The sequence below is a fragment of the Sphaerodactylus townsendi genome, linkage group LG11, assembly GCF_021028975.2.
Source record: "Sphaerodactylus townsendi isolate TG3544 linkage group LG11, MPM_Stown_v2.3, whole genome shotgun sequence".
NCBI classification, from domain to species: domain Eukaryota; kingdom Metazoa; phylum Chordata; class Lepidosauria; order Squamata; family Sphaerodactylidae; genus Sphaerodactylus; species Sphaerodactylus townsendi.
Window position 1 is genome coordinate 66,394,047 of NC_059435.1, and position 25,244 is coordinate 66,419,290.

General features: G+C 44.5%; 1 protein-coding gene across 2 annotated transcripts in view; it reads left to right on the forward strand.

Moving 5' to 3' along the window:
- The window catches only part of VIPR2 (vasoactive intestinal peptide receptor 2), a 59,911-nt gene that overhangs the window by 12,564 nt on the left and 22,103 nt on the right, over window positions 1–25,244 (forward strand). For both annotated transcript variants that reach the window (XM_048511832.1, XM_048511834.1), the window contains exons 2-3: window positions 4,299–4,401; window positions 23,782–23,889. In XM_048511832.1, coding sequence (XP_048367789.1) covers window positions 4,299–4,401; window positions 23,782–23,889 — 211 coding nt within the window. The remainder of the gene's footprint in view (window positions 1–4,298; window positions 4,402–23,781; window positions 23,890–25,244) is intronic.

Here is a 25,244-nt window from a genome sequence, read left to right on the forward strand (position 1 = left end):
GACTGCTACAACTAAAGAACCACTGTGTAAATGAAAGAAGCTTAAGTTTATGAAAGTGTCGAAGAAACCGGGCAGCCCAATCCAGAGCCTCCAGTGGCGAATGCAGCGCTACTGTGGGCTTCTTAGCACCATGGGAAGCAAAAAACACCTTCCCGCCACCAAAAAGCCCTCCATCGGGCTCTATGGCCTTATGCAACCATTTTGGGTGGTGTAAACGCAAGCGTCCGGTGCTGCTGTTGTGGTAGGCAAAGACCAGGTGGAAGCTGACTAATATCCGCTCCATTTCTGGCCACACCTCCAGAACACCCCTGCTAAACCAGCGGAGGTGCAGGAGTGCTGATTCAATGCTCTGTGCTTTTTCTGCCTGCCTGCCTGCCTGCCTGCCTGCTGTGGAGGGCCACAGTAACCACTTTCCGGCAGATTTGCCCCTCTGCTGGAATAAGTTCCCAGGGGAGGGTAAATCCTCTGATGCAGCCTTCACCACCTCTGTAGGCAGATTCAGGCCCCACCCCTCTGGATTGGGCAGTCAGTTAAAGAAACAGGCCAGTGACTGCCAAGAAAAATCATTCTCAGCAGCTAATAAAGGTTTATACAGTTATATGTAAACTACCTTATTAGATGAAGAAGAAGAGTTTGGATTTATATCCCCCCTTTCTCTCCTGCAGGAGACTCAAAGGGGTTTACAATCTCCTTGCCCTTCCCCCCCCTCACAACAAGCACCCTGTGAGGTAGGTGGGGCTGAGAGAGCTCCAAGAAACTGTGACTAGCCCAAGGTCACCCAGCTGGCGTGTGTGGGAGTGTACAGGCTAATCTGAATTCCCCAGATAAGCCTCTACAGCTCAGGTGGCACAGCTGGGAATCAAACCCGGTTCCTCCAGATTAGATACACGAGCTCTTAACCTCCTCCACCACTGCTGCGTGACAGTGGATCAGTCATCTCTTACTGTGACCTACCTCACAAGGTTGTCATTGTAGGGATGAAAGGAAGATGGGGAAAATGATGATATAAGCTACTCTGGGGAGAAAACTGGGGTATAAATACCTAAATAAATAAAAAGTTTGGGGCATAAGCAAATATTTCTAATTAGTGTCTCTCAGTGATAGCAAACCTCCAGATTAGATACACAAGCTCTTAACCTCCTACGCCACTGCTGCTCCTATTACATTTGGAAGTACAATATATCCCTTTAACTTCACCATCCCAACCTTCTCAGTTCTGTTATTTTGTTACAGTCTACATTTACTGTTATTCTGCATTTAATGTACATTCACTGTTATTGTTACAATCTACGTTTACTGTTATGGAAGTGACCCTTTTAAATCTCATAAAAAGGGACCAATGAAGCCATTTTAAGTTGTATTTTAAAAGCCTCTCCAGTGCCAAATATTTATTGACATCTTATTATTCAAAATAAGTCTCTCCATCATAGCATGTAAGTGCTGTCAAGGGGCTTTCTGTCGGTTTTTGCAAGTGCAGCCAGCCCCTTCAGTCATGTCTGTTTACTGCAAATAGATTGTTAAATTAGTTTGTAACTCACAGGGCCTCAACTGTTAAAGTCCTTTCTAGAATGTGGGTGTCTCTTGCATGATTAGTAAAATGCTTGTTTGACCATTAGATATAAGTGAAGATGTGTCCAAGCCGCATATGCAAAAAAGGGGAAATTTTGAGTAAACATTTACTGCTCTTTGTTCCCCCACTCACTTTTTCTTCTAGACAGAATGTGACCAAGATGCAGCTTAGATTAGGAGGTTGCTTTATTGTTTTTATCCATGTATATCCTTCCTATCTAGTGTTATTTAGTAACGGTTTGGTATATAACAGTGGTGGCGAACCTATGGCATGGGTGCCAGAGGTGGCACTCAGAGCCCTCTCTGTGGGCACGCGCAAACAGAGTCGCCCCCCCTCCCCCACACATCTAGGCTAGCCCGGGTCTCTGGGCTCGATTATTAGCATTAAACCTAAGACCCAGTTTTGGGGAAGCAGTGTAGGTAACCCTGTTAAGCGCTGTTGAACCCCATTGATTTTCATGCGAAGAACTAAAGCGCGATCCTTTACCTGGGAGTAAGCTCGGTTGCTGGCAATGGGGCTTGCTTCTGAGTAAACCCTCCTAGGGTCGTGATTCACCCGATGGAAGAGTTGCATGGTTGCTTCAAAGCAAAGCCACTGACTACCTGCAAGCTTACTCCCAAGTAATGCATGCCACCAAGCTTACTCCTGAGTAATGCATGCCAACCATTTTTTCTAAACTAAAACCTCAGTATTCGGGTTAAATTGCCATGTTGGCACTTCGCGATAAATAAGTGGGTTTTGGGTTGCAATTTGGGCACTCGGTCTTGAAAAGGTTCACCATCACTGGTATACAACCTCACAGGATGTCTACTCTATTGCACGTTTTTTATTCTGATGACTATGAAGTATGATTATTGATATTTTGCCCTAACACTTCCAAGGCAAGTGAGAAGCATTACCCCGCTCTTTCCAAAGGGCTTTTTTGAAAAGCCCTGAAAAGCCCCCACGGGGGGGCATAGAGATATGCCACGAAAAGTGTGGCGTATCTCTGCTGGCGCATTGGGCCCACCACGGCAGTGGAGGGCAACTGTTTTGTGCTGGTGGGCCTGGGCGATGGAGGCTTCCAGGAACCACTCGCACTCAGCTGCCAGGGTAAATACCTTCCCTGCTGGCACATTTGCCCCTTGTACTACTGGGATGGGCACCCACGCTGGCCCTGGACTGGCTCCAGAGGAGGGCTCCCCACCTGGATTGGACTGTAAGTCACAATAAAATAGTTTCTTTTGTAGATTTTAGGATTCCTACACATGTTCTTTTTAACAATAGCCTGGCACATAAAAACAGCTGCATAATAACATTTTCCCGGCACCTCCTCACCCTGTCAAGAAAATACTGTGTGCTGAATATTGGCACAAAGGCAGGGTGTGAATATTTTGAATAAATAAATAAGTGATGAATCTGGTCTATTTATGAATGGAAAGCTGCTCCTTTCTTTACATACTCTGCTTTATTTGAATCTTTCTTATGGATTGAAGTTCCCAGAGTAACTTTCAGATGACTCCAACCCTTTTTAAAAAAACAAAAAAACCTAAGCCTCACAATGTTCAAATGAGACCCAGAAAAGCAATGAACTGAAGAGGCAAGAGGAAAGAGAAGAGAACCGTAGCTTGAACTAAAGCTTTAAAGGGTGTACAAATTGATCTTCCACAGATGGAGAAATAGTTCTTCTGAAAAAAGGAAAGAGGGTGGGATATCAGGTAACTTTGGCTGCTTCCATACTGAGTCTTTGCCCTGACCTGCAGGCTGTCTCTTGCAGAACAGTTTCAGAGGGCCACCATATTGATCTGCAGTAGATCAGCTAGATTTGAGACCCAACACAATTTTTGAGTCAAAGCTCCTCTCAAAAGCTTATACCCCAAAAATCTTGTTGTTCTCTAAGATGTTCCTGGATTCGAATCTAGCTGTCTTGCAGACAAGTTGATCTTTTTTGGATACAGTAGTAGGGGAGGAACCAGTGTTCAACATGGGGGGACTCTGCATCTTTCTTCTGGTTCTTGCTAAACAACAATAACATGAGCTTTCACTTCCTGTTAGTATTTAATCAGTCAGTACTTATTTATGGTCAGTGACCAGTGCAAGATTAAAAAATAATTACCGTATGAAAACAGCAATACAGATCCAAACACAAGTAACTTGACTAATATTAATCATACAATTGAGAGCAATACTTGACATATGGGAGTTAACCAGAGTCCTAATCTTGTAAAGTTGGCACCCTATTATCGCAATGTCCCCAAGCCACAGACCGGCTTGCCCTTCTGTCATCTGCTTCCAAGTGCCAAAAAGGAAAGGAGTGTCACATTGGGAAAAGAGTTTTCCATTAAAATAAGTGGAAATAAATACCAAACTGATTAACTAATACTGAGAACTTTTAGCAAAGAAGGAGTCCTGGACATGTAGTAAATAACCAGTGTGTGTAGCAAGCAGGACATAGGAGACTTTGGAGATGCATTCAAAGCCACCACACAGACATGCAGCTCACTGGGTAACCTTGACCAGACACACTCTCAGCAAAACCTACATCACAGGGTTGTTGTGAGGATCAAAAGGAGAAAGGGAGAACCATCTATGCTGTCTAGAGGAAAGATGGAATACAGATGTCATAGTGCTGAATATAGTCCTTGCAGCTTTTAAGGCTATGAAAGATTCCGGTTGTTTTGTAATTGGAAGTTGCATCCTCTGCTGTGACATTGGTGTGTTAAGACCAGGTCCTTTGCTGATTTAACAGGTACATAGTATTCACCCAGAATGCAGATTTCAGCTGGAGATCCATGAAGAGGAAATGAAGTGCATGGAAATGTTAAAGAATTCTAGGAGAGCAGATTTTAAAGGTAAGAAGACAGCTTGTGGTATGAAAAGCAACCTAGCTATGGCTCAGACATCCGTGTGTACCACTTGATTGACAAACAGTCAATTGTGAGATTGCCATTTATGCCCGCCCATCCCTGTAGTCTTACCAAAATATCTGCCAAGGAACCCTTCATGTCACATTCCCAGATACTTGAAGTAATTTTTGAGGAGGATAGCAACCCTCGTTCACCAGAGGTCCACTCATCCCCTTTCCATTTACATTAAGTGTTGACTTTTTACTTTTGAGCTATATTTTCCCCCTCCCTCTCTTCCCAACGATCGGTAAGCTATAAAGAGCCATAATTGTAGCACAATACATTGTAAAAGAGTGTGCATCTCACACTGAGGGATCATGAAAGTGTGACGGGGGGAGGGGCTGTATCAATAGAAGCTGTGGGTTAGAGCTCTTTCCTCCTTTCCTTGTGAAGGAAGTGAGAAATGCCGAGCGTGCTGTGCTTACTGTACCTTTTCTTAGAAGGACGGGTGAAGACTCATAGTGCAATCCTGTGTATACCTAGCAGGAAGTAAGGCCTGCAAAGTTCAGTATCCCTGGATAAGCGTGCCTGAGGCCGTTTCTGCACAGTCAATTACACCGTTGTGCCATCTGTGTTATTGGCAGCGCTGCAGCCACAGAGTGTTCGCATGGGCAGGCACTGCATGAACAGGTAGTGCATCAGCTGAACTGCGGCGCTTCGCACAGCTGCGCTTTGCAAATGGCGTTCTTTTTTCCCAGGATAGACATCACAGGCATTTGGTTCCAGGATTGGCCACCATTGTGGGGCGGGCTCTGAGGCACCAATTCCTGGTGGGCACTTCGCACGATGCCGGCTGCAGAGTGACGTTGTTGAAAAGACTCGCTCGTTGAGCGATTTTCAAATAAACCGTTGTGGGGCCGCTGCACCGCGTTTCTGCAGTGGCGGCCATGCCAATTCTCCACCCATAACGCTGTTTTTGCTGTCCTTTTACCGGCTTTCTTGGCCTGTGCAGAAATGGTCTAAGACTGCCACTTGAGTTTGGAAGTGGTTTGGATATATGTTATCTGCCTTCATACGCGTGTGTGGTCAGAGCAAATAGTGTTTCAGCCAGTACTGCTCTCTGCACTTATTTTGAGGCTGTTTTCACCCTTGGTTCTGCTGAACCCAATAGGATTTAATGCTACATTGGATCAGGTGCTGGAATTTCATTATAATTCTGCAGGGGAATTTAGGAACATAACAGGCTAAACTTTTTGTTCTTCAACGTTATTGGACAAGATTCATAATTCTATTTCTAAATTCATTCAAGTTCATCAGGATTGAGGGTGGAAACAGACATACTGTCTAAGCAAGCTAATATGCCAGGAGATACATAGGGTACATGCAGAACACTAAACATAGTACAAAATGAATGTCTTGCAGTGCATTCCACTGGTGTGTGGGGGGGGGGGGACTGAAAGAGCTCCATATGCCAACGCAAGAGGCAAATACACCAGCAGGAGGGGCTCTAGTGCCTGTGGCAATGGCATGTGACTCTGTGGAACTCAATTACTGAAGCTGCCATTGCGCCGACACAGGAGCCTGCGCCGGCGCTGGTGAGGGCGTTCCTGGGGTGGAGCTGACTAAAGTGGCCTTTTGGACCGGGAACGCCCCCTTAGGCTAGCTTAGACTTAGACCAGCTAGAAGTGTGGCACAACCATCGGGCTGCATAGAGGGTTTCACAGCAGCTGGGAATTTCTGCTGTTTTTCATGCTTCCCACGCCGTGGATTGCACATTAAAACGACTCTCTTGGCCCCATCAATTTTGCATGGCAGGAGCCAAAAGCATGTTGTATCCCTGATTTGTGCATCCACCACATCTAGAGACAAACTGCTCTTAGCGGACTTGTTTATATAATGGAACCATGATGACCTTTTCTTTTTTTTAACTGAAAAAGCTGTTTTGGGAGGAGAGGGTTGGGAACTGAGAAGCTACAGGGGATGGTCAGCTGGTTACCTCCCACCTTCTGTTTCTCTGCTCCCAGTAATTCCTCCCAACGCTGCTTATATTGTTTTAAAAAAGGTTATTGGGGTATCATGTCATACAGTTGTAGTCTGTCAGTCTTGGACTGCATTGGGATCTCAAAAAACCAGGTAAACATGTTTAAACAGTGTTGTGCACAAACCTGGCTTGTTTGCAGTGCCCTTACCCTCACCTCCTCCTCCTTTCCCCATCCTTCTGCTTGCGGGACTCGATCGAGCACCGCGGTTTGATCCTGCACCTGGTTGCCTTGATGTTCAATGCATATTGGAAAATCAGAGAGCCAAATGGGGAGGAAACAAACTCCCGTTTTCTGAGGTGCTTGCATTTTGACCCCAAGGCAAATTAGAGTGTGAGCCAACCAGGAACAGGGGTGGGTGTGCCCAAGCACTGCCAACAAGCTGTTTTCATGCACAAGGCTGAGGCACCACGGTGAAATCTGAATGCAGCCCTGGCTATATTGTGGGCAGGTGTCCCTGTCTCATTCTGCGTAGTGTCGTGGTCAAGAGCTGTGGACTCTAATCTGAAGAACCAAGTTTGATTCCCCACTCCTCCACATGAGCAGTGGTCTCTAATCTGTTTCCCTGTCCTTTCACATGAAGCCTGCTGGTTTGGGCTAGTCACAGTCCTCTCAGAACTCTCTCAGTTCCACCTACCTTGCAAGGTGTCCGTTGTGGGAAGAGGAAGGGAAAGGAGTTTGTAAACCTCTTTGAGACTCCTTATGATTGAGAAAAGCAGGATATAAATCCAATCTCGTCTTCATTCTGAGGAATAGTTTCCCCCCCCCCAAAAAAACTCAGTACATTATGGAGCACCGGATACACTTTTAAAAGAGGAAGAAATGTTGGATGGAGTCCACTGTTTTCTCCTGGTTTCGTTTTCTAACTCCGCTTCTAAAATATTTTTTTCAGGGTGGCTTTAAATTAAAGACTATCAGAAAGCAAACAGGAAAGAGTGACATTTTCCACACAAGTCTGTGCCTTTACAAGGCCATCTGCTCCCTAGGTAAATAAGCGATCTTTCAGTCTTTGCAGTGGGTAGACAATAAAGACACCAAAAGGATTAAATACCATCTCCCCTAATGTAAAAGAATAGTGGATTGGTAGCAGTGAATTAAATTGAGGGGTGGAAGCGATGAGTCACAACTAAAAAAGAACACTTTGTAGACTTTTTTTTAAATTGGCAAGGATGTCTGTTTGGCCTGGATAATATAAAGTTGATTGGAAGGCTGCAGAGGGAGCCGCTCCAGATCTGGAGGACCTTTGCAGTGACAGAGAAGTATGAGGAAGGGTGAACTCTTCCTATTCTATGCTGGCTGAATGGCTGAGCCTTCTGTTGGAAGACCCGGGCTGTAGCGTCCCCCGAACCCATTTCCTGAGACCAAGATTGTAGCTTGTCAAATCTTGATGCTGCATAGCCTTCCATGGCTCCTTCTCAATTACGTTGTATTCAGTGGTGGGATCCAAAAATTTTAGTAACAGGTTCCCGTGGTGGTGGGATTCAAACTGTGGCGTAGCGCCAATGGGGCTGGGCGGGGCACGGCGAGGGCGTGGTCGGGCATTCCGGGGGCGGGGAATTCCTGGGCGGGGCTGCGGCAAGGACGCAGCCGCTGTGCCGGTCCTTGGGCGGGAAACGAATGCACGCAGGCGCAGGCTGCCACGCACGCCGGTGCACCTCCTGCTAGACTGCTTCAAGTTCTGCGCGCTGCTGCTGAGAGGAGGGGCGTAACTAAGGCAAAAATCACGTGGCAAAATCGCCAATTAGTAACCCCCTCTCGGCACACACAAATAATTAGTAACCTACTCTCTGGAACCTGTGAGAACCTGCTGGATCCCACCTCTGGTTGTATTCTCTCCTTCTTCCAAGTGGCACCTGCGGTTTCCCTCTCCTCCATTTTATCCTCACAACAAGGTAGTGCGGTGAGAGTGAGCGTGGTTGGTCCAGTGTCCCTCAACGGCTGCATTGGGGTTTAAATCGGAATTTCCCCAGTGTCAGTCTGTCACTGTGACTGCAATGCTAGTGTGGTGTAGTGGTTAAGAGCAGTGGACGCTAATCTGGCTGACCTTGGGCTAGTCTCTCAGCCCCACCTAACTCCCAAGATGTCTGTTGTGGGGAGAGGAAGGGAAAGGAGTTTGTAAGCTGCCTTCAGTCTCCTTATAAGAGAGAAAGATGGGGTATAACAGTGGTGGCGAACCTATGGCACAGGTGCCAGATGTGGCACTCAGAGCCCTCTCTGTGGGCACGCGCAAACAGAGTGCCCGCCCACATCTAGGCTGGCCTGGGCTGCTGGGCTCGATTATTAGCATTAAACCTAAGACCCAGTTTTGGGGAAGCAGTGTAGGTAACCCTGTTAAGCGCTGTGAAACCCCACTGATTTTCATGCGAAGAACTAAAGCACAATCCTTTACCTGGGAGTAAGCTCAGTTGCTGGCAATGGGACTTGCTTCTGAGAAAACCCTCCTAGGGTTGTGATTCACCCATTGGAAGAGTTGCACAGTTGCTTCAAAGCAAAGCCACCGACTACCACCAAGCCTACTCCTGAGTAACGCACGCCTCGGAGCCCACTGTTTTTTCTAAACTAAAACCTCAGTATTCAGGTTAAATTGCCGTGTTGGCAATTTGCGATAAATAAGTGAGTTTTGGGTTGCAGTTTGGGCACTCGGTCTCGAAAAGGTTCGCCATCACTGGGGTATAAACTTAGGTGGGATTAGGTTCTCACAGGTTCCCAAGAGTAGGTTACTAATTATTTGTGTTCCAAGAGGGGGTTACTAATTGGTGATTTTGCCACGTGATTTTTGCCTTAGTTACGCCCCTCCTCTCAGCAGCAGCGCGCAGAACTTGAAGCAGTCTAGCAGGAGGTGCACTGGCGTGCGTGGCAGCCTGCGCCTGCGTGCATTCGTTTCCCACCCAAGGACTAGCGCAGTGGCTGCCACAGTCCTTGCCACAGTCCTTGCCACAGCCCCGCCCAGGAATGCCCCACCCCTGGAATGCCCAGTCACGCCCCCATCATGCCCCACCCAGCCCCATTGGCACTACGCCACAGTTTGAATCCACCACCATGGGTACCTGTTTCTAAAATTTTTGGATCCCACCACTGGGTATAAATCCAAACTCCTCCTCTCCTACATTCACCGAAGAGCCTGGAGGGTCTCTGCTAATCATACTAGACAACCGAACCTTGGTGGGCCAATGGGTTGACTTGATATAAGTCAGTTTCATGTGTAGCCTCTATTTATCCACCTTTTCCCATCTTGGCCACCATTTTGTTGTTTCCTGAGTGGAGTTTACTTGGACTGCTTCTTTAACGTAGAGGGGTAATATACACATAAATTCTTGCTTCTCAAATCACAGATGTTATGTCACCACCATCTCCAATATTCTAAAATACAACCCTAACAATGAGTTTCCAAAGTCTTTTTTTTTTAAACAAAGTTCTTTAGGCCAAAGATATGACGTAAAATGTGATGTTTTGGAATAATGAAGATGGGGAAGATCTAGAATGCTTTTTCTTTCTCTCTCTTTAAAAGTAATCTGATCAGAACTCAAGGAAATAACAACAATAAATAAAAAGTTTCAGCTGGAAACAGAGTATGGCATTAGCTGGGTTGACCGGGTTTCTTAATGAAGCAAAAATGAACAGCTGCATCACTGAGCTTTTTCGGAGGATGCTAAAAGTGCCAGGAAAATAGGGTGAGGATCGTGACCCCCTAATTCCTAATGAGTTCTATTAATAGAACATACAAACACTTCCATTGACTTAGCCTTTTGTACCTTTTAATGGGAGAAAAGGGGTAACATTTTCAATGCAGATATAGTCACGTTACTGTTATAAATGAAAAGCATGGGTTGGCTTTTATCAAGGGCAAATTTCAAGGACAGAATCACAAAGCACGGATCCAAATGAATTATCGTGGTGCTTTTATGTATGCAGCCTGACCCTATGAATCCTGATCCCTGAAGGAAATCCCACTGGATTTACTCCCGGGTTAGAGCACGTAGAACTGCAGCCATAAAAGGATGGAAGTGCTTGCCCATTAGAAATGGTTCTTTCCTCCACTCCCGTCTTAAGCACTAGTTTCCCTATCAAATCTTATTCATTTTTATGTGCAAGGGAGGTATTATGTCTTGCAGAGCCACAGTTAGGTAATGTTAAACTCTAGACCAGTGGTGGCAAACCTTGGGCACTCCAGATGTTCTGGACTACAATTCCTATCAGCCCCTGCCAGCATGGCCATTGGCAATGCTGGCAGGGGCTGTTGGGAATTGTAGTCCATAACATTTGGAGTGCCAAAGGTTCGCCACCTCGGCTCTAGACTGAAGAAGGAGGAGGAGGAGGAGGAGGAGGAGAAGGAGTTTGGATTTATATCCCCCCTTTCTCTCTTGTAGGAGACTCAAAGGGGCTTACAATCTCCTTGCCCTTCCCCCCTCACAACAAACACCCTGTGAGGTAGGTGGGGCTGAGAGAGCTCCGAGAAGCTGTGACTAAGGGTATTATTGCCATATATGTGATAATGTGGACTTTAAATGTGAAGTTACATCCTGCTTTTAGGGTGCCCCCTGCTGAGCCCAAGAACCAGGCCTCCAGAATTCTCCCCCAGAGTCTGACATGGACAGTAACACTAGTGTTATTTTGCAGCACAAAGCAGTAGTTTTGTGGCTCTTTTGCAGCACTGTCATTTTATAGATCCCAGTAGCGTTGCTCCAGGTTGGGAAATTTCTGAAGGTTTGGAATGTGGAAAGTAGGGAGCATGAAGTTTGGGGAAGGAAGGGACCTCAGGAGGGTATATAGTGCCATAGAATCCACCTTCCAACGTTGTGATTTTCCCCAGGATGACTTGTAATTCCTGGAGATCGCCAGGCTTCACCTGAAGTCTGGCAACTCAAGATCCATGCTGCTTTCACTGTGGCTTTCATTGTGGCTGCAGTTTACTAGAGGGACTCTGCAGGAGCTGGATCCCACATCAAAATAGGCCTTGATTATTATCTTTTCTTGAACTTCCAATTAATAAATATTTATAGTTGGATCCTCTTGATTTTCAACTTGCAGGTTTTTCAGGATGCCTCTCGGGATGCCGCAGGAGTTGTTCCCTCCCAGTGGCATAGCTACAAGGAGACTGGGGGGGCACGTGTTGCACCGGGGGAGTGCCTGGGGGCAGAAAAATTGCCCCCGCCCCACCCACTTTCCTTTGGTGTGCATCTGTGTAGGGGGTGGGGTGGGAGCAGGGCAGGGCAGGGGACATGCCCGGGCGCCATTTTGCCCCAGGTGCCATTTTCTATGCCCCTGTTTCCCCCCGCCCCTATTCAATACCTTGAAGGTTATCTTGTGGAGGAAAAATGTAGCACCCAAAAAAGTTTCTAAAAGGAAAGTGCATGTCTGTGCATACAAGATATTGGTTTAAGAAAGTTAATTCCCTTCCACACCTGTTTTAATGTATCGATGTGAAGGAAAATAGCTGAAAGATGTTGCTTAGATGAGGGAAGTATGGTCTTTTGCCCTTCATCTTTGGGATAGACCCAAACACACAACAGTGGAGCTAAAAAAGTAATTTATTCTTATGTCCTTCACTGCTGGTATGAATTACACATCCATTAGAGCCAAAGATTTACTCATTTTTCAGTATCTGCATAATTATTAGTGTTGCCAGATTTTTTAAAAAAAAATTAGATTTATTGCAGTCTTTGGATACTTGTATGTTAGGTTGCTAATGCTGCTTTTGGCCTGACATCAACTGGAAAAAGGAAGCTTGGCTTGAAATTAATCCTTTTTTAGGTGTTCATAGGATATCATAAGAAAACTGAATGTACATAAGGGAATGTAGATCTGCTAAAGATGGTTAAGTTCAAGACAGCCCCAGTGAAGAATTTAAATATTTCAGGTTGTGTTTGACAGAGGAATTTTACTTTTGTTTAACAAACACAGTAAGGCTGGCTTCATTTGCATGTTCCAAGGAAGCACCAACAGAAGCCGTGGAGGGAGGGACTAGTTTTGAGCACTGGTTAATCCTGTATTGTAATTTTTTTTAAAAAAAATTTACCAGCAGAGGTAAAGGAAAACTTAGGCCCCTTCCGCACATGCAAAATAATGCGTTTTCAAACCACTTTCACAACTGTTTGCAGGTGGATTTTGCTATTCCGCACAGCTTCAAAGAGCACTGAAAGCAGTTTGAAAGTGCATTATTCTGCATGTGCGGAATGAGCCTCAGAAACCATAATGTGGATTTTCAGTGTAGCAATGGCCTACTGAACTGCATATCAAACAGCACTACAGCTTAGCAGTACTTCTATTGCTTGTCAAGCTGAGGCACAGTTACTAGCCCAGAACCACACCCAGTGAGCATTATGGCATTGAACTATCCATACCACAATTTGCTTGACCCTATAGATCTCTTCTTCTTCTTCTTCTTCTTCTTCTTCTTCTTCTTCTTCTTCTTCTTCTTCTTCTTCTTCTTCTTCTTCTTCTTTCTTCTTCTTTCTTCTTCTTCTTCTTCTTCTTTCTTCTTCTTCTTCTTTCTTCTTCTTCTTCTTTCTTCTTCTTCTTCTTCTTCTTCTTTCTTCTTTCTTCTTCTTCTTCTTCTTCTTCTTCTTTCTTCTTCTTCTTCTTCTTCTTCTTCTTCTTTTTCTTTTTCTTCTTTTTCTTCTTTTTCTTCTTTTCCTTTTCCTCCTCCTCCTCCTCCCCTCCCTCTCCTTCTGCTTCTCCTCCTGCTCCTGCTCCTCCTCCTCCTTCACAGCTTCATGCTTTCTCACTTTTTCCAAGCCTGCCTCCTTCGTGTGTCCTAAGAACCAGATGTTTCTGCCCTGACTGAAACAATTCAAGAATCTCAAAGTAATTTAGTATCTCGGACAGTGCGACAAATAACTATATAATTTTGGGAAGAAACGGTTGTGTCGCCAAGAACGTTCTTTCATCAAGTCTGTGAAATTTAGGGGCGGATTCTTGGAAATGAAGAAAAGGCTGAATTCAACCACGACGAGTCATGAGGCAATTTTAAGAAGAAAAGCAGAGATTATCTTTTAAAATATTGTTTATTTCACACATTAGTTATCCCTGATGCCAAGGTAACAGATACTCCATGTGAAACTGAAACATTGGGGAAATAATTCCCTTCAGTGTGGTTCACATGCAAGAAAATGTCTTGGTGGAGATGCGGGGGAAGAAGGAGGCCAAACACACACCTTAACACTTCCCCGCCTATTTGAGCGTTCCCTTGTGTTTGTGGAAGCTATTGCCTGCAGTTGATGTGTGGCCCCAGAAAATATGAATTGCGTCCAGGGAAATATTAAAACAAGTAATGTGTAGTTTGACCTGTGAAAGCAGAAGGAAGAAAGTTGCCCCTGAGAGCAAGAGGATAGCAAACAGAGCACTAGAAAGAAAAGCATGCCCAGTATCCGGACCTATCTATTGTCCCAAACTCTCTGGTAGTCTCCCCTCTGAAGTCTAGGGTTAAGAGACAGTACAAAGTCCTTCACTTCCAACTCTTGGGTAGCAGGGGTTGGGAAAGGTTGTTTTCCAAGATCCCAGAGCTGTGATCTTTCCCCCAATAATGTTTTCTGCTGTCAGGGCCAGCATGAAAGGGGACCTGTAACATGTATAATTAATGTTAAGGGTACCAGTTGAGAAAATAGGGATATGCATGACTTATTCCTAGATCTTAACATGGTATTCGAAATGATCCTGAATGGTCCTTTTTGCACAAGCCTCTGAAAACATTTTGCAGTGTTTTCAAACCGACCCACCCCCCAATTTGTTCTCATTCACTCCCTCAAAAATGCTTTCTGGGCACCATTTCGTGGTCATTCTGTTTTTAAAAAACTTCTTAGATTGGATGCTATGAGGCTTCAAAGCCTGGTGCTGCAATTCTCTAGGGGTCATGTCTATTTAACTACGTACATGTGACCCACCAATTTTTTGAATGTTGTAAATACAGTGCAAGATGACTGACATGAGCTCAGAAAATGTTGCCAAAGAGGAGGTTGGGGGACTGCAGAGGGCCATGGGAAACATTTTCAGGATATCCATACATCAAATGAAAACTTTTCCCCCAAGAATCGCTTCCAGAAAACCGCTTTCAAAAAAGAACTACTTGGGAACAGCATGTAAATAAAACATTTTAAGGCAGGAAAAAAAACCCTTTTTGGACTAAAAACCATGCAGCACTCCATGGAGGACACATTTGATTTCCTGCCTCAAAATGGTCTATTTGGTCTGTGCAGAAAGGGCCATTATTTCTGAATCTTTAGGCCAGCCATTCTCAACCAGGGATCCGTGGTACCCTGGGGTGCCGTGAGCATGTCCCAGGGGTACCGCGGCAACACTACAGCCCCCCCTCATTTTTGTGGTGTCTCCCACCGGCGCCAGCAAGGACATGGAGCTGGCCCATGGGGCAGGGCCTTCCACAAGGTCAGCAGCCACCCCCACCCCCAGTGCTTCCCTTCACCCTGGGAGGGGAAGGTGGGGGTGTGGCAAGCAGGGGCAATGGGAGGGGAAGGTGGAGGGTGGCGGCAGGGGTACCGTGAGATATGAAGAGTGAGGTCAAGGGTACCCTGACCTCGAAAAGGTTGGGAAACACTGCTTTAGGCTCTAATGTTTTATCATAGAAAATTGAAAGCAGTTCATAATGTTGCCCTAAGGAGAGTTACACCCTTCTAACGCTGTGATTTAAGTGGGATTCGAAGAGTGTAACTGTCCTTACGATGGGACCTATCAGTCTTCTTCATGTTGTTGGCATTTATTAGTGAAATACAAAATCCCATTTGCAGTAAATTGTATGCCACAAGGAAGTTAGATTGATTAGTCACTCTCCGTTGACTGATTGTAGAATAAGTCAACACTGAGTTGTTTTATAATTTAAATTCTTCTAAGGATCTTCTGAAATCAAAATTCACTGCCTTCAAATTAAGACAGATGCAAGTTTCAGGTAGCTGCAATAATCTAAAGATAAATCTAAAACAAAACTTTTATTAAGACTGAAAAAGACACAAACAAGCATTGCTTTGTCCTAAGCCAGTCTGGAGTGATCTGTTCTGTTCAGAGTATCAGATAGACCAGTGGTGGTGAACCTTTGGCACGGGTGCCAGAGGTGGCACTCAGAGCCCTCTCTGTGGGCACGCACAAACAGAGCCCCCCCCACACACACACATCTAGGCATCCCTGGGCCGCTGGGCTCGATTATTACCATTAAACCTAAGACCTAGTTTTGGGGAAGCAGTGTAGGTAACCCTGTTAAGCGCTGTGAAACCCCACTGATTTTCATGTGAAGAACTAAAGCACGATCCTTTATCTGGGAGTAAGCTCGTTTGCTGGCAATGGGACTTGCGTCTGAGTAAACCCTTCTAGGGTCGTGATTCACCCGTTGGAAGAGTTGCACAGTTGCTTCAAAGCAAAGCTACCGACGACCACCAAGCTTACTCCCGAATAACGCACGCCTCGGCACCAACCGTTTTTTCTAAACTACAACCTCAATATTCAGGTTAAAATGCCTTGTTGGCACTTTGCGGTAAATAAGTGGGTTTTGGGTTGCAATTTGGGCACTCGGTCTCGAAAAGGTTTGCTATCACTGAGATAGACAATAATTACAAATATTTGCTTATGCCTCAAACTTTTTATTTATTTAGGTATTTATACCCCAGTTTTCTCCCCAGAGTAGCTTATACCATCATTCTCCCCATCTTCCTTTCATCCCTACAATGACAACCTTGTGAGGTAGGTCACAGTAAGAGATGAGTGGTCCACAGTCACCCAGAGAGCTGCCGTGGGTCCCGCAGATCCTGATTCGGCACTCTGAACAACTCCGTTGGTTAATTATTTTGAAAGGTTAATTGCTTTTTAGAAATACTAAATGCAAAGTCACCTATGTCATGTGAGAAACATCAGTGGCCCGGAAGTGCCTCTTTTTCCATTATCATTTAATGGGATTCCTGTGGTGACATTGTGAGAGTGGAAACCAAATGGAGTGATGGGGTCTTTTGCTGATCTGATTTTTTTTTCTGCCGTCTTTTTAGCTTTCAAGATTTAATATGCATGACGTCCCTGACTTTTAGGTCCTGTGCAGCGCATCACAACTCCCACAGATTTCACAAACATACAGCTAGTAAGTTTCAGGCTGGCTTTTGATGCCCTCTGCTGACAGAAACAAGCACACCTTTATTCTGCCGTTCAGCTCTAGGATGTTTACGAGCAAAGCAGCAGCGAAGATAGTTTATGGATTGGAACATGTTTCTGGTTTCTGTGAACAGATGAAAGGTTGATCAGTTGGATGTGGGAAGTAGTCAATGCTTCCCGGCATTGAGCAGCAGTGGTGTAGTGGCTAAGAGCAGGTGCACTCTGATCTGGAGGAACTGGGTTTGATTCTCCGCTCTGCCACTTGAGTTGTGGAGGCTTGTCTGGGGAATTCAGATTAGCCTGTACACTCCCACACATGCCAGCTGGGTGACCTTGGGCTAGTCACAGCTTTTCAGAGCTCTCTCAGCCCCACCCACCTCACAGGGTGTTTGTTGTGAGGGGGGAAGGGCAAGGAGATTGTGAGCCCCTTTGAGTCTCCTATAGGAGAGAAAGGGGGGATATAAATCCAAATTCTTCTTCTTCCTTAGAGAGATTGGCTTCACATGCCTTGACAGATATAATCATAAGATCATCCGAACCGCGAAGCCCTTTCTAGACTTCTGCAAGGCTGATAATTGTTTTCTAGCTGTGAATATCCTCTTTTGGGGGAAAAGTTTGGGAAGGGGCTGTGTCTATTCCCAGACTCTTCTAGGTAGAGCTGGTAATCTAGACCCATTGTAGTTTGGCTTCTTGGCCATTTTGGAACTGAAATTGCCTAGGTTGCCCTGTTGGATGACTTTCACCAGGAAAGAAACTGGGATTTTCTCTCATCTTTTCTGCTGGACCTCTCAAGGATTTTCAGTGCTTTTGACTATAGTAACTTTCGGGCCCAACAGTCTGAGATGGGAGGTGGGGTTACCATGTCCCAGTGGTGGTTCTCCTTTTTGGTGGATCATTTCCTTAGCATGATTCCCTGGAACTACTGCCTGTGGTCAAGGAATGCGGCGAATTTCATATTGTCTTCCAGAACAGGGGTCTGCAACCTGTGGCTCTCCAGATGTTCAGGGACTGCAATTCCAATTGGCCATGCTGGCAGGGGCTGATGGGATTTGCAGTCCATGAACATCTGGAGAGCCACAGGTTGCAGACCCCTGTTCTAGAATGTTTAAAAGCTACAGAAAGCTGTTGGTGGAGACTGTCGAGAGATTTGGAGTGAGACGCCATCCAGATGCTGTGGTGCTGGGAATCATGTTACATAAGCCCCCCTGAGCCTGGCTTAGGCTGGGAAGGGAAGGGAAGGGCAGGGTATTAAATTTAATAAAATAAAAGTATAGGTTTTATTTTACCTTTTTCATTAAATCTAGATGAGGTGATGGAAATGCTGGACAGACATTCAGCATCAATAATTGGATAGATATGAGGTATTAACTTAAGCTAGATCTGGGTAATAGCGACCTATTTGGGTGATAAGTGTGATTCTGGTTAGGGGTGCACTCACCTTAAAGTAGAGGTCTGCAGCGATTTGATTCAGTCCTGCAAATGCACATCTCAATACCATTTGTAGCACGAAACACTTTTCAACAGTTCCTGGAAAAACATGGTCTCCGTTTTTCATCGGGAAAACTACTACAGTGTGCTATATGTGGGCTACGTGTGAAGACAGTTTGGACCCTTCAGAAAGGAATAAAAATAGGAAGGAACATATTTCACAGTACTTACAGAGCTTCCCTGGCGAACAGTCTGGCCCCTTCCGCACACACAAAATGATGTGTTTTCAAACCACTTTCACAACTGTTTGCAAGTGGATTTTGCTGTTCCGCACAGCTTCAAAGAGCACTGAAAGCAGTTTGAAAGTGCATTATTCTGCATGTGCAGAATGAGCCTCTGTTTCTAAACACAATTCAAAGTGCTTCCTTTGCCCTATTAAGCAAATGATCTGGGACCATTTGCGGCCTTAAAAATTATCTGAGGGATGATTTGCTCCCTTATAAACATGGCTGGCTACAAAAGAGACCTGTTTCTAGGTGTAACCTTCAGTGAGAAAGCAGGGGGTTGATTTATTTATTTATCCGCTTTTCTTACTGAGACTCACAGTGGATTATAACATTTAATGCAACAGGAATAGCATAAGATATCAAATTACAAAGGTTATTACATTGGCTTATGAAGATCGAAAACAGTGCAACCAAGCAGTAGAAAATATTACATAAGAAATTCAAAAGCCCGATTACAGAAATTAGAAAACAATACCGTAAAAACAAGAAATCCATACACTAGAAAGTGCCATAAACGACAGCATTTATACCTTTATTAATTCATCCTCCTGAATGATTCCAATTTTATCATATTCTCTTAATTAAAAATGCCTTCCTGAACAATTCTGTTGTATACATTTTGCAGAATGAGAGCTTCTCAGCTGTCCTGTCTCATCTATAAAGGCTCTTCCACTGAACCATTCATTTGGTGCCTTTTAGGCCCTATGAAAGTGAACCAGAATGATGTAGTGGTTAAGTTGTCAGACTAGGACCTGGGAAACTCAGGTTCAAATCCTCACTTGCTACATGGATAGGCTGATCAGACGTCCCGCTTTTGGCGGGACAGTCCCGCCTTCAAACATTTTGTCCTGCGTCCCGCGGGTTATTTCAATTGTCCCAATTTTTGGGAGGCTGCCGCACTGCCTTCTGGGGTGCAAGACCGAGGTGCGCGCAGCCTCAGCAGCTTGCTGCATGACGCACTTGAGGCGCCGCGGCCTTCTGGGGTGCTGCTGTTTCCCACCCTGTCACAGGGCGGGAAACGGCAGCGCCCCAGAAGGCCGTGCAATCCTGTGGCTGCACGCGCGGCCGCCTACCCTCCGTCCCGGTTCACAAAGGTGACCATCTGGTCACCTTATACATGGAAGTTTGCTGTATGTTTGTGCCAGTCACACAATTTCAGCCCCAATCCAGGACAGCATTGACTGAATACAGCATTGGGCGGATATGAAGAGGCTTTCAGTTCAAACATTGTCAGGGCTCCCTGATATGTCCTGGTCTAGGTTGCCTTAGCTATGAAATGTATAGAAAACGGTTTGGTCAAACAAACCCTGTAATTGTTCGTGCAATATTGCCATGATTAGCAGGACTGTATCTCGGCTTTCTTAATCTCCTACAATGGTTACAGGTCAGCATTGTTCTCGTAGTAAAATAATGATTAGGACTTGGCTATTGCTTCTCCTGCAGTTAAGGGATGATGGGAAGGGCCTGCAGCTCAGTGTTAGAGCATTTATTTTGCCTGGTGAAAGTCTCCAGTCCCTGGTATCATCAGGTAAAAGAATTAGGTGTTGTGGAAGGAGAACTGCTCTCCATCAGCAGCGTAAACAACACTAACCTCAACTAACCTCAACAAATGGCGTGATTCAGCGTAAGGCAGGTTCGCACCTCTTTACTACCCTTCACACATGATGTGTTTTGAAATTGTGCTTCAAAATAAGCAGCTCAAGGTGGTTACATCCTTTTGTTTTTGAGTGTAACAAATTCCTGCATTGCACAGATAGGAAGGTCCAAGATGAGTTGAAACAACGATACTAATAAAGCAATTAAAATGATTTTTTACATACCCAGAGGGTTTAAAGAAGCATGCTAAACTATGCTTGGAGGAGGCATTGGATGTCTTTCTGTGTAATTAAACAGTAATTCTTGATAAACCTTTTGTTAATAGGATTTCAAAAGACTAATACGTACAATCGCTGAAACCGCTCATTAAACTGTGTTCATTGCATTTAAACAACAAACAGATAAAGGCAGTTTCATAAATGGGATGATAATGAAGGTGCTTGTATGATCATCTTTGTAAACAAATCCGTTCTGCAAACAAAGGAGATAATTAATGAGGTATCCTGTTAATTAGTGTACTCATCAAAGGATGAATTCCTACTTGAGTTGCTGACGCAGAATTCCTGTAGGAGATAAGCACACCATTATTGGTTGATTATCAGCCTGGAAACATGCTTCAAATTGAAAGCATCGCAAATTGCATCATCCAAGAGACACGATTATTATTTCCCAATCTGCATTTATTACCATTCATGTGCTTTTTAGGAAGGATTATATATGTTCTGTGTGTCTCTAAATCTGCTGTAGAATTTAATTCCTAACTTATATTTTTTAAAGATGTCAAAGGTGTATAGGCATTTCCACATGGGCCTTTCCCCACTTACCTTAAGCCCCGCGCTACTCTCCTCAAGTAGCACGGGGTCCCCTGGCACTCCCTACGACAGGGGCAGCGACAGCGCAGCCGCCCCAACACTGCTGCTGTCGCGCCCCCCTCAGCACATGGCATCCCTGGCTCTCTTGTAAACGTCGCCTTTTGATGACCCGTGGGGTCGTGGGGACGCCCAGGCGCGCGCCAGGGATGCCACGCGCTGAGAGCAGCGCGCAGCATAGGGGGGATCGTGGGGAGTGGGGAAACGCCCCCTGAAATCTCAGGAGCCAAAGTTGGGTTCTGGGGTGGAACTGGGCATGAGTTTCCAGGGCCTCAATACAAGTAAAACCAAAGTGTTGGCAATATCCAGATTTTTTCACACCAGAGGCGGTCAATTTTTTCCTGCCGCAATGGAAGTTTTTCAGTTAAAACTACTGCCACAATTACTTTACGGAGCTCCTATCTGGGGAGCAAAAACCGCTGAGAAATTAGAGAGTGTTCAATCTTTGTTTTTTCGTCGTTTATTGGGTCTTCCAAACTCAGTCACGTATCAAGTTCTTTGTTTAGAAACCGGAGCCAAGACGATTTTTTCCCAGGTTTGGCTTTCTTTGTTTAAATACTGGCTTCGCCTTCATTTTAGAGCCCTCCCAGGCAGTCTGACATATCTTCTGTTAAGCGACCACTTCCACTCCACCTGGCACACCAAAATTATCAATCAAATAAACAACATAGGTGTATCTTTTGACCAACTCCTACTGATGGACGAAAGACAGGCTTTCGGAGTTTTGAAACAACGTACTCTTGACATTGAAGGGCAGCTTCTCACAGCTGGAGCCTGCAGAACTTGTTCTCCCACATTTTATGGCATTTCACCACCATTGCCGGGTTTCATGCCTAAATATCTGAGTAATTTAATCAATCCACATCTCCGTAGATATTTTATGCTTGCTCGGCTTAATGTGCTACCGACTGCCCAAACAAGAGGCAGATATCATGGCATCCCACAGGAGAACAGGACTTGTTCCTGCGCAGCGGGCCTACCCGAAACAACTGAACACGTGCTCCTTCATTGTAAAGATTTGGCAGTCTATCGGTTGCTTTTTCTCGAGGCCATCTTGAAGAAATTTTCAGTGAGATCAGACAAGGAAATAGTTTCATACTTGCTTAGTGACCATCATCCCCACACTACTGAATCAGTTGCCAGGTTTTTAACAAAGGCACTTGGATCAAGGGTGAAACCTTTGTGTAAATTTTAGTCAATTGGTTTTAACATAATTTGTATTTTACCACTTTTATATGCCATTAAAGGTATTGTATTTGTATTTGAGTTTCCAGGGAACCTTCATATTTAGGGACAAGAAATGTCTAAATGCCTGTGAAAGGAGGTAACAGAAAGAGAAACATCTATGTCCTGTTTTTTTTGGCCCTTCGGTTCACAAAACAGGATGCCGAACTTGATGCTGCACCGCTGGTCTGATCCAGCAGCACTGTTCTCATATTCCAGGTGTACCGGTATTTGGAGATGTGATGTCTTGTGTATGTCTAAACCTAGACCTTGTTTCCATGGCTTCAGTTCCATTCCTGCTGGTTCCTTCTGTTTTTCTAACCCTAATCAAAAGTTCCGAATGAATTGAAAATCAATTTTTTTTGAAGCAGCCTAGATAGGATATATGGCAAATATGTTCTGTTAGTGATGGCACTTTCCTGTGGGCACAAAGAGCTGAGCAGATCCACAGAATCAAACATAACATTTTTAATGCGTACAATTTATTCTGATTATGCTGCCTATACTTCAGTGCATAGAGAAGAGTATTTTTAGCAGCTCTGATGAGGGGGAATAGTTATATTCCCACCGAATGAGAATGTAGAAATAAAGTGAGATTGGAAATCCCTTACAATGTATGTTTTGGTCGTCTTTGACCACACAAATAGATTGGCCATTCTTGTTCTCAAATTGTTAGAGATTGGGAGTAGAAGCTGAAGATTGTTGCTTTCTTGTCTATCGCTAAATAGGGATCTGAAAACTATATTTAAGCCCAAGATTTCCACCTTAGATTTATTATGCTGGTATCCTGAGACTGATCTATACTCGTCGCATCAATTAGAATTGTTAAAGTGTATTTTTAGGGTTTGTGACTGATAGCACGACATCATCTTCATCTAAACTTATTTTATATTCTTAACTCTGCACTAACACCTTTAATTTCTTATGTTCGTGGCAATCAAAACTACAAATAAGGGATAGCTTTGACAAGTTCTTTAGGAAATTAAAAGAGGGGGTGAAATTACAGTTATTACTTTGTACTGTTGCTCTCAATTGGCTTTAGTCTTTTTACTGACAAATCTTGCTGTAGTATTTTGATGGTTGGATTCATTGAAGCATAAAGTTTTATGGACCAGTGCTAGAGTTGCCAATCTCCAGCTGGGGCCTGGAGTTCTCCTGGAATTACAGCTGATCAGTTCTTCTGGAGAAAATGGCAGCTTCAGTGGGCAAACTCTGTGATATACCATAGGTTCTGGGTGAAATCCCTCCTTTAAGTCCCTCCTCCATCGGCACACACACACACACCACCACCCCAAAATACCAGGAATTTCCCAGTCCAGACATGGCAACCCTAGTTAGAGCACACATCATCTGGTGCATAAAGTGAAACTTCAGTCAATAGATGTGCACACATACACATACAGAAAGAGAAAGAAATGTGAGGAGTGAAGTAAAAAGTAAAAGCCCATGAAATGCAAAAATGGTATGTTTGTGACATCAACCATGCAAAATTCCAACGTGTACAAAACAAACCCAGTGACCATTCAAAACACCCGTCCTGTGGCAATAAAACTGCTTAATACACCTAGGTAAACTATAATATTTGTAGTGGGTTAAGAAAGGTATTTGTTTGTTTAACTCCTGCTCAATAGACTGAAACCTGTTGATGAATCTGAATTCAGTAGTTCCTTGTGAAGTTGTCTGAAACATGAGTCTGGCCTGAAACGTGAGAGGGGAGGTGACCCTTCCCCTTCTGTAAATGGCTCGTCTCCTCTGGTCTCAAGGTTATGAGCAGCAGCTCAGTGGTTCCCCCAACTCCAAAATTAATGTTACTTCAAATATAGTTTTCAAATTAATATTAAGCAGTTCTACTTACTCTTCTAGGATGTGCTGGCACCTGGGATAACCTAACCTGCTGGCACTCTGCAGAAGTTGGAGAAATCGTGACAGTCCCTTGTCCAAAAATCTTTAGCCATTTTTTCAGCAAACCAGGTATTTCAAATTCTTTATATTGGTGAAACAGTGTTTTACTGGGACGAGGGGGGTGGGCGATTTCGTGCGTTTGGGACAGCAGCAAGAGGTCTGGAATCATTTAGCTCACAGAGTTTGTTTTGAATTTGGTGATGTGCTGAGTATATACTGAAAGTACCATGCATCTAAAATTCAGGTTGTTATAAGTCTTGCATGGCAGATTACAACCTCCTATGTTCACTAAAGGCCATGCACTTGCACGAAATGCAATGTTAGTCCCTCAAGATGAGCAGAACCATAATTTAAGAAAGGCTACCTGGGCTATTTTGTTGCAGGTAGGCACTAACAAGGACCTGGTTTATATATGCAGGAGAATCAGGTGGTATGTTGTGAAAGTGGACCACATTACTTCATATTGTAGGTGCTGGATTCCAAAACCAATTTGGGCCCCAAGTTTGCAACAGGCTTCTTTTAACATCACGTACTGATCATATGTTTGAGCTCCAAAGATTTTCCTTGTGTCTTCTGGAAGAATAATGGAAATCCTTCCAACTTGCTCTGCATTTGGTAACTTCTCCCTCATCCCTACTCCTCCTCCTATAATTGGATGAGTTTTTAAAAAATCCATTACAAGCTGAATTTTTAAAAAATGGTTGCTTCTCCATAGTCCATTTATCTACCTAGCTGGTTATCTGTCCCTGCAGGATCTGAAGGTTTTAATAACCATGCTATAGATCATGCAGTATCACCTTGAATAACAGCAGAGAGTAATGAGACGTTTTTTGTTCGATGGCAACAGCTTTATTCAAATTATCTTTCCATCACGCACATTTGTAGCCACAAATTAGTCTTCTCAAAAGCTGGAGGCTGATGAAGCCCCCACTGAGTGATTTCTAAACACTGTATAGCAGCTTTCTGGGTTGTTGCTGACAAACATCTCAGCAGGAGCGAATTTGAATGTTAAAACCACCCAGGCAAAATTCAAACTGTGCAACTCCAGTAGCACAGCCTGAACCCAAGGGACTTTTTGGCTTGGACCTGACTAGTGGCAACGCTGATGGGCTGGGGCTTAGTCAAGTGGACTTGCAGAGCTGGTGGGCCTTAGGTTTGCTCCTGGTCACCTGCGGCCCTCTGGAACAGCAGCCAACCTGTGCCTTTTGTAAAAAAATAATAATGGCTTATTCTGCTCCAGTGAATGGTGATCTAGGCTGAGTATGTATTTGGTAGTGGGGGTTTGGGGGGAGTAGGTTTGCTCAAAGTATATCTCTAAGAGCAGTGCTCATGAAATGCCATATGATTTCAAACTGCACAGGTGAGACAAAGTTTTGATAATCCAGCCAACTGAGGATCAGAGGTCCTGCAAACTTTACGTAAAA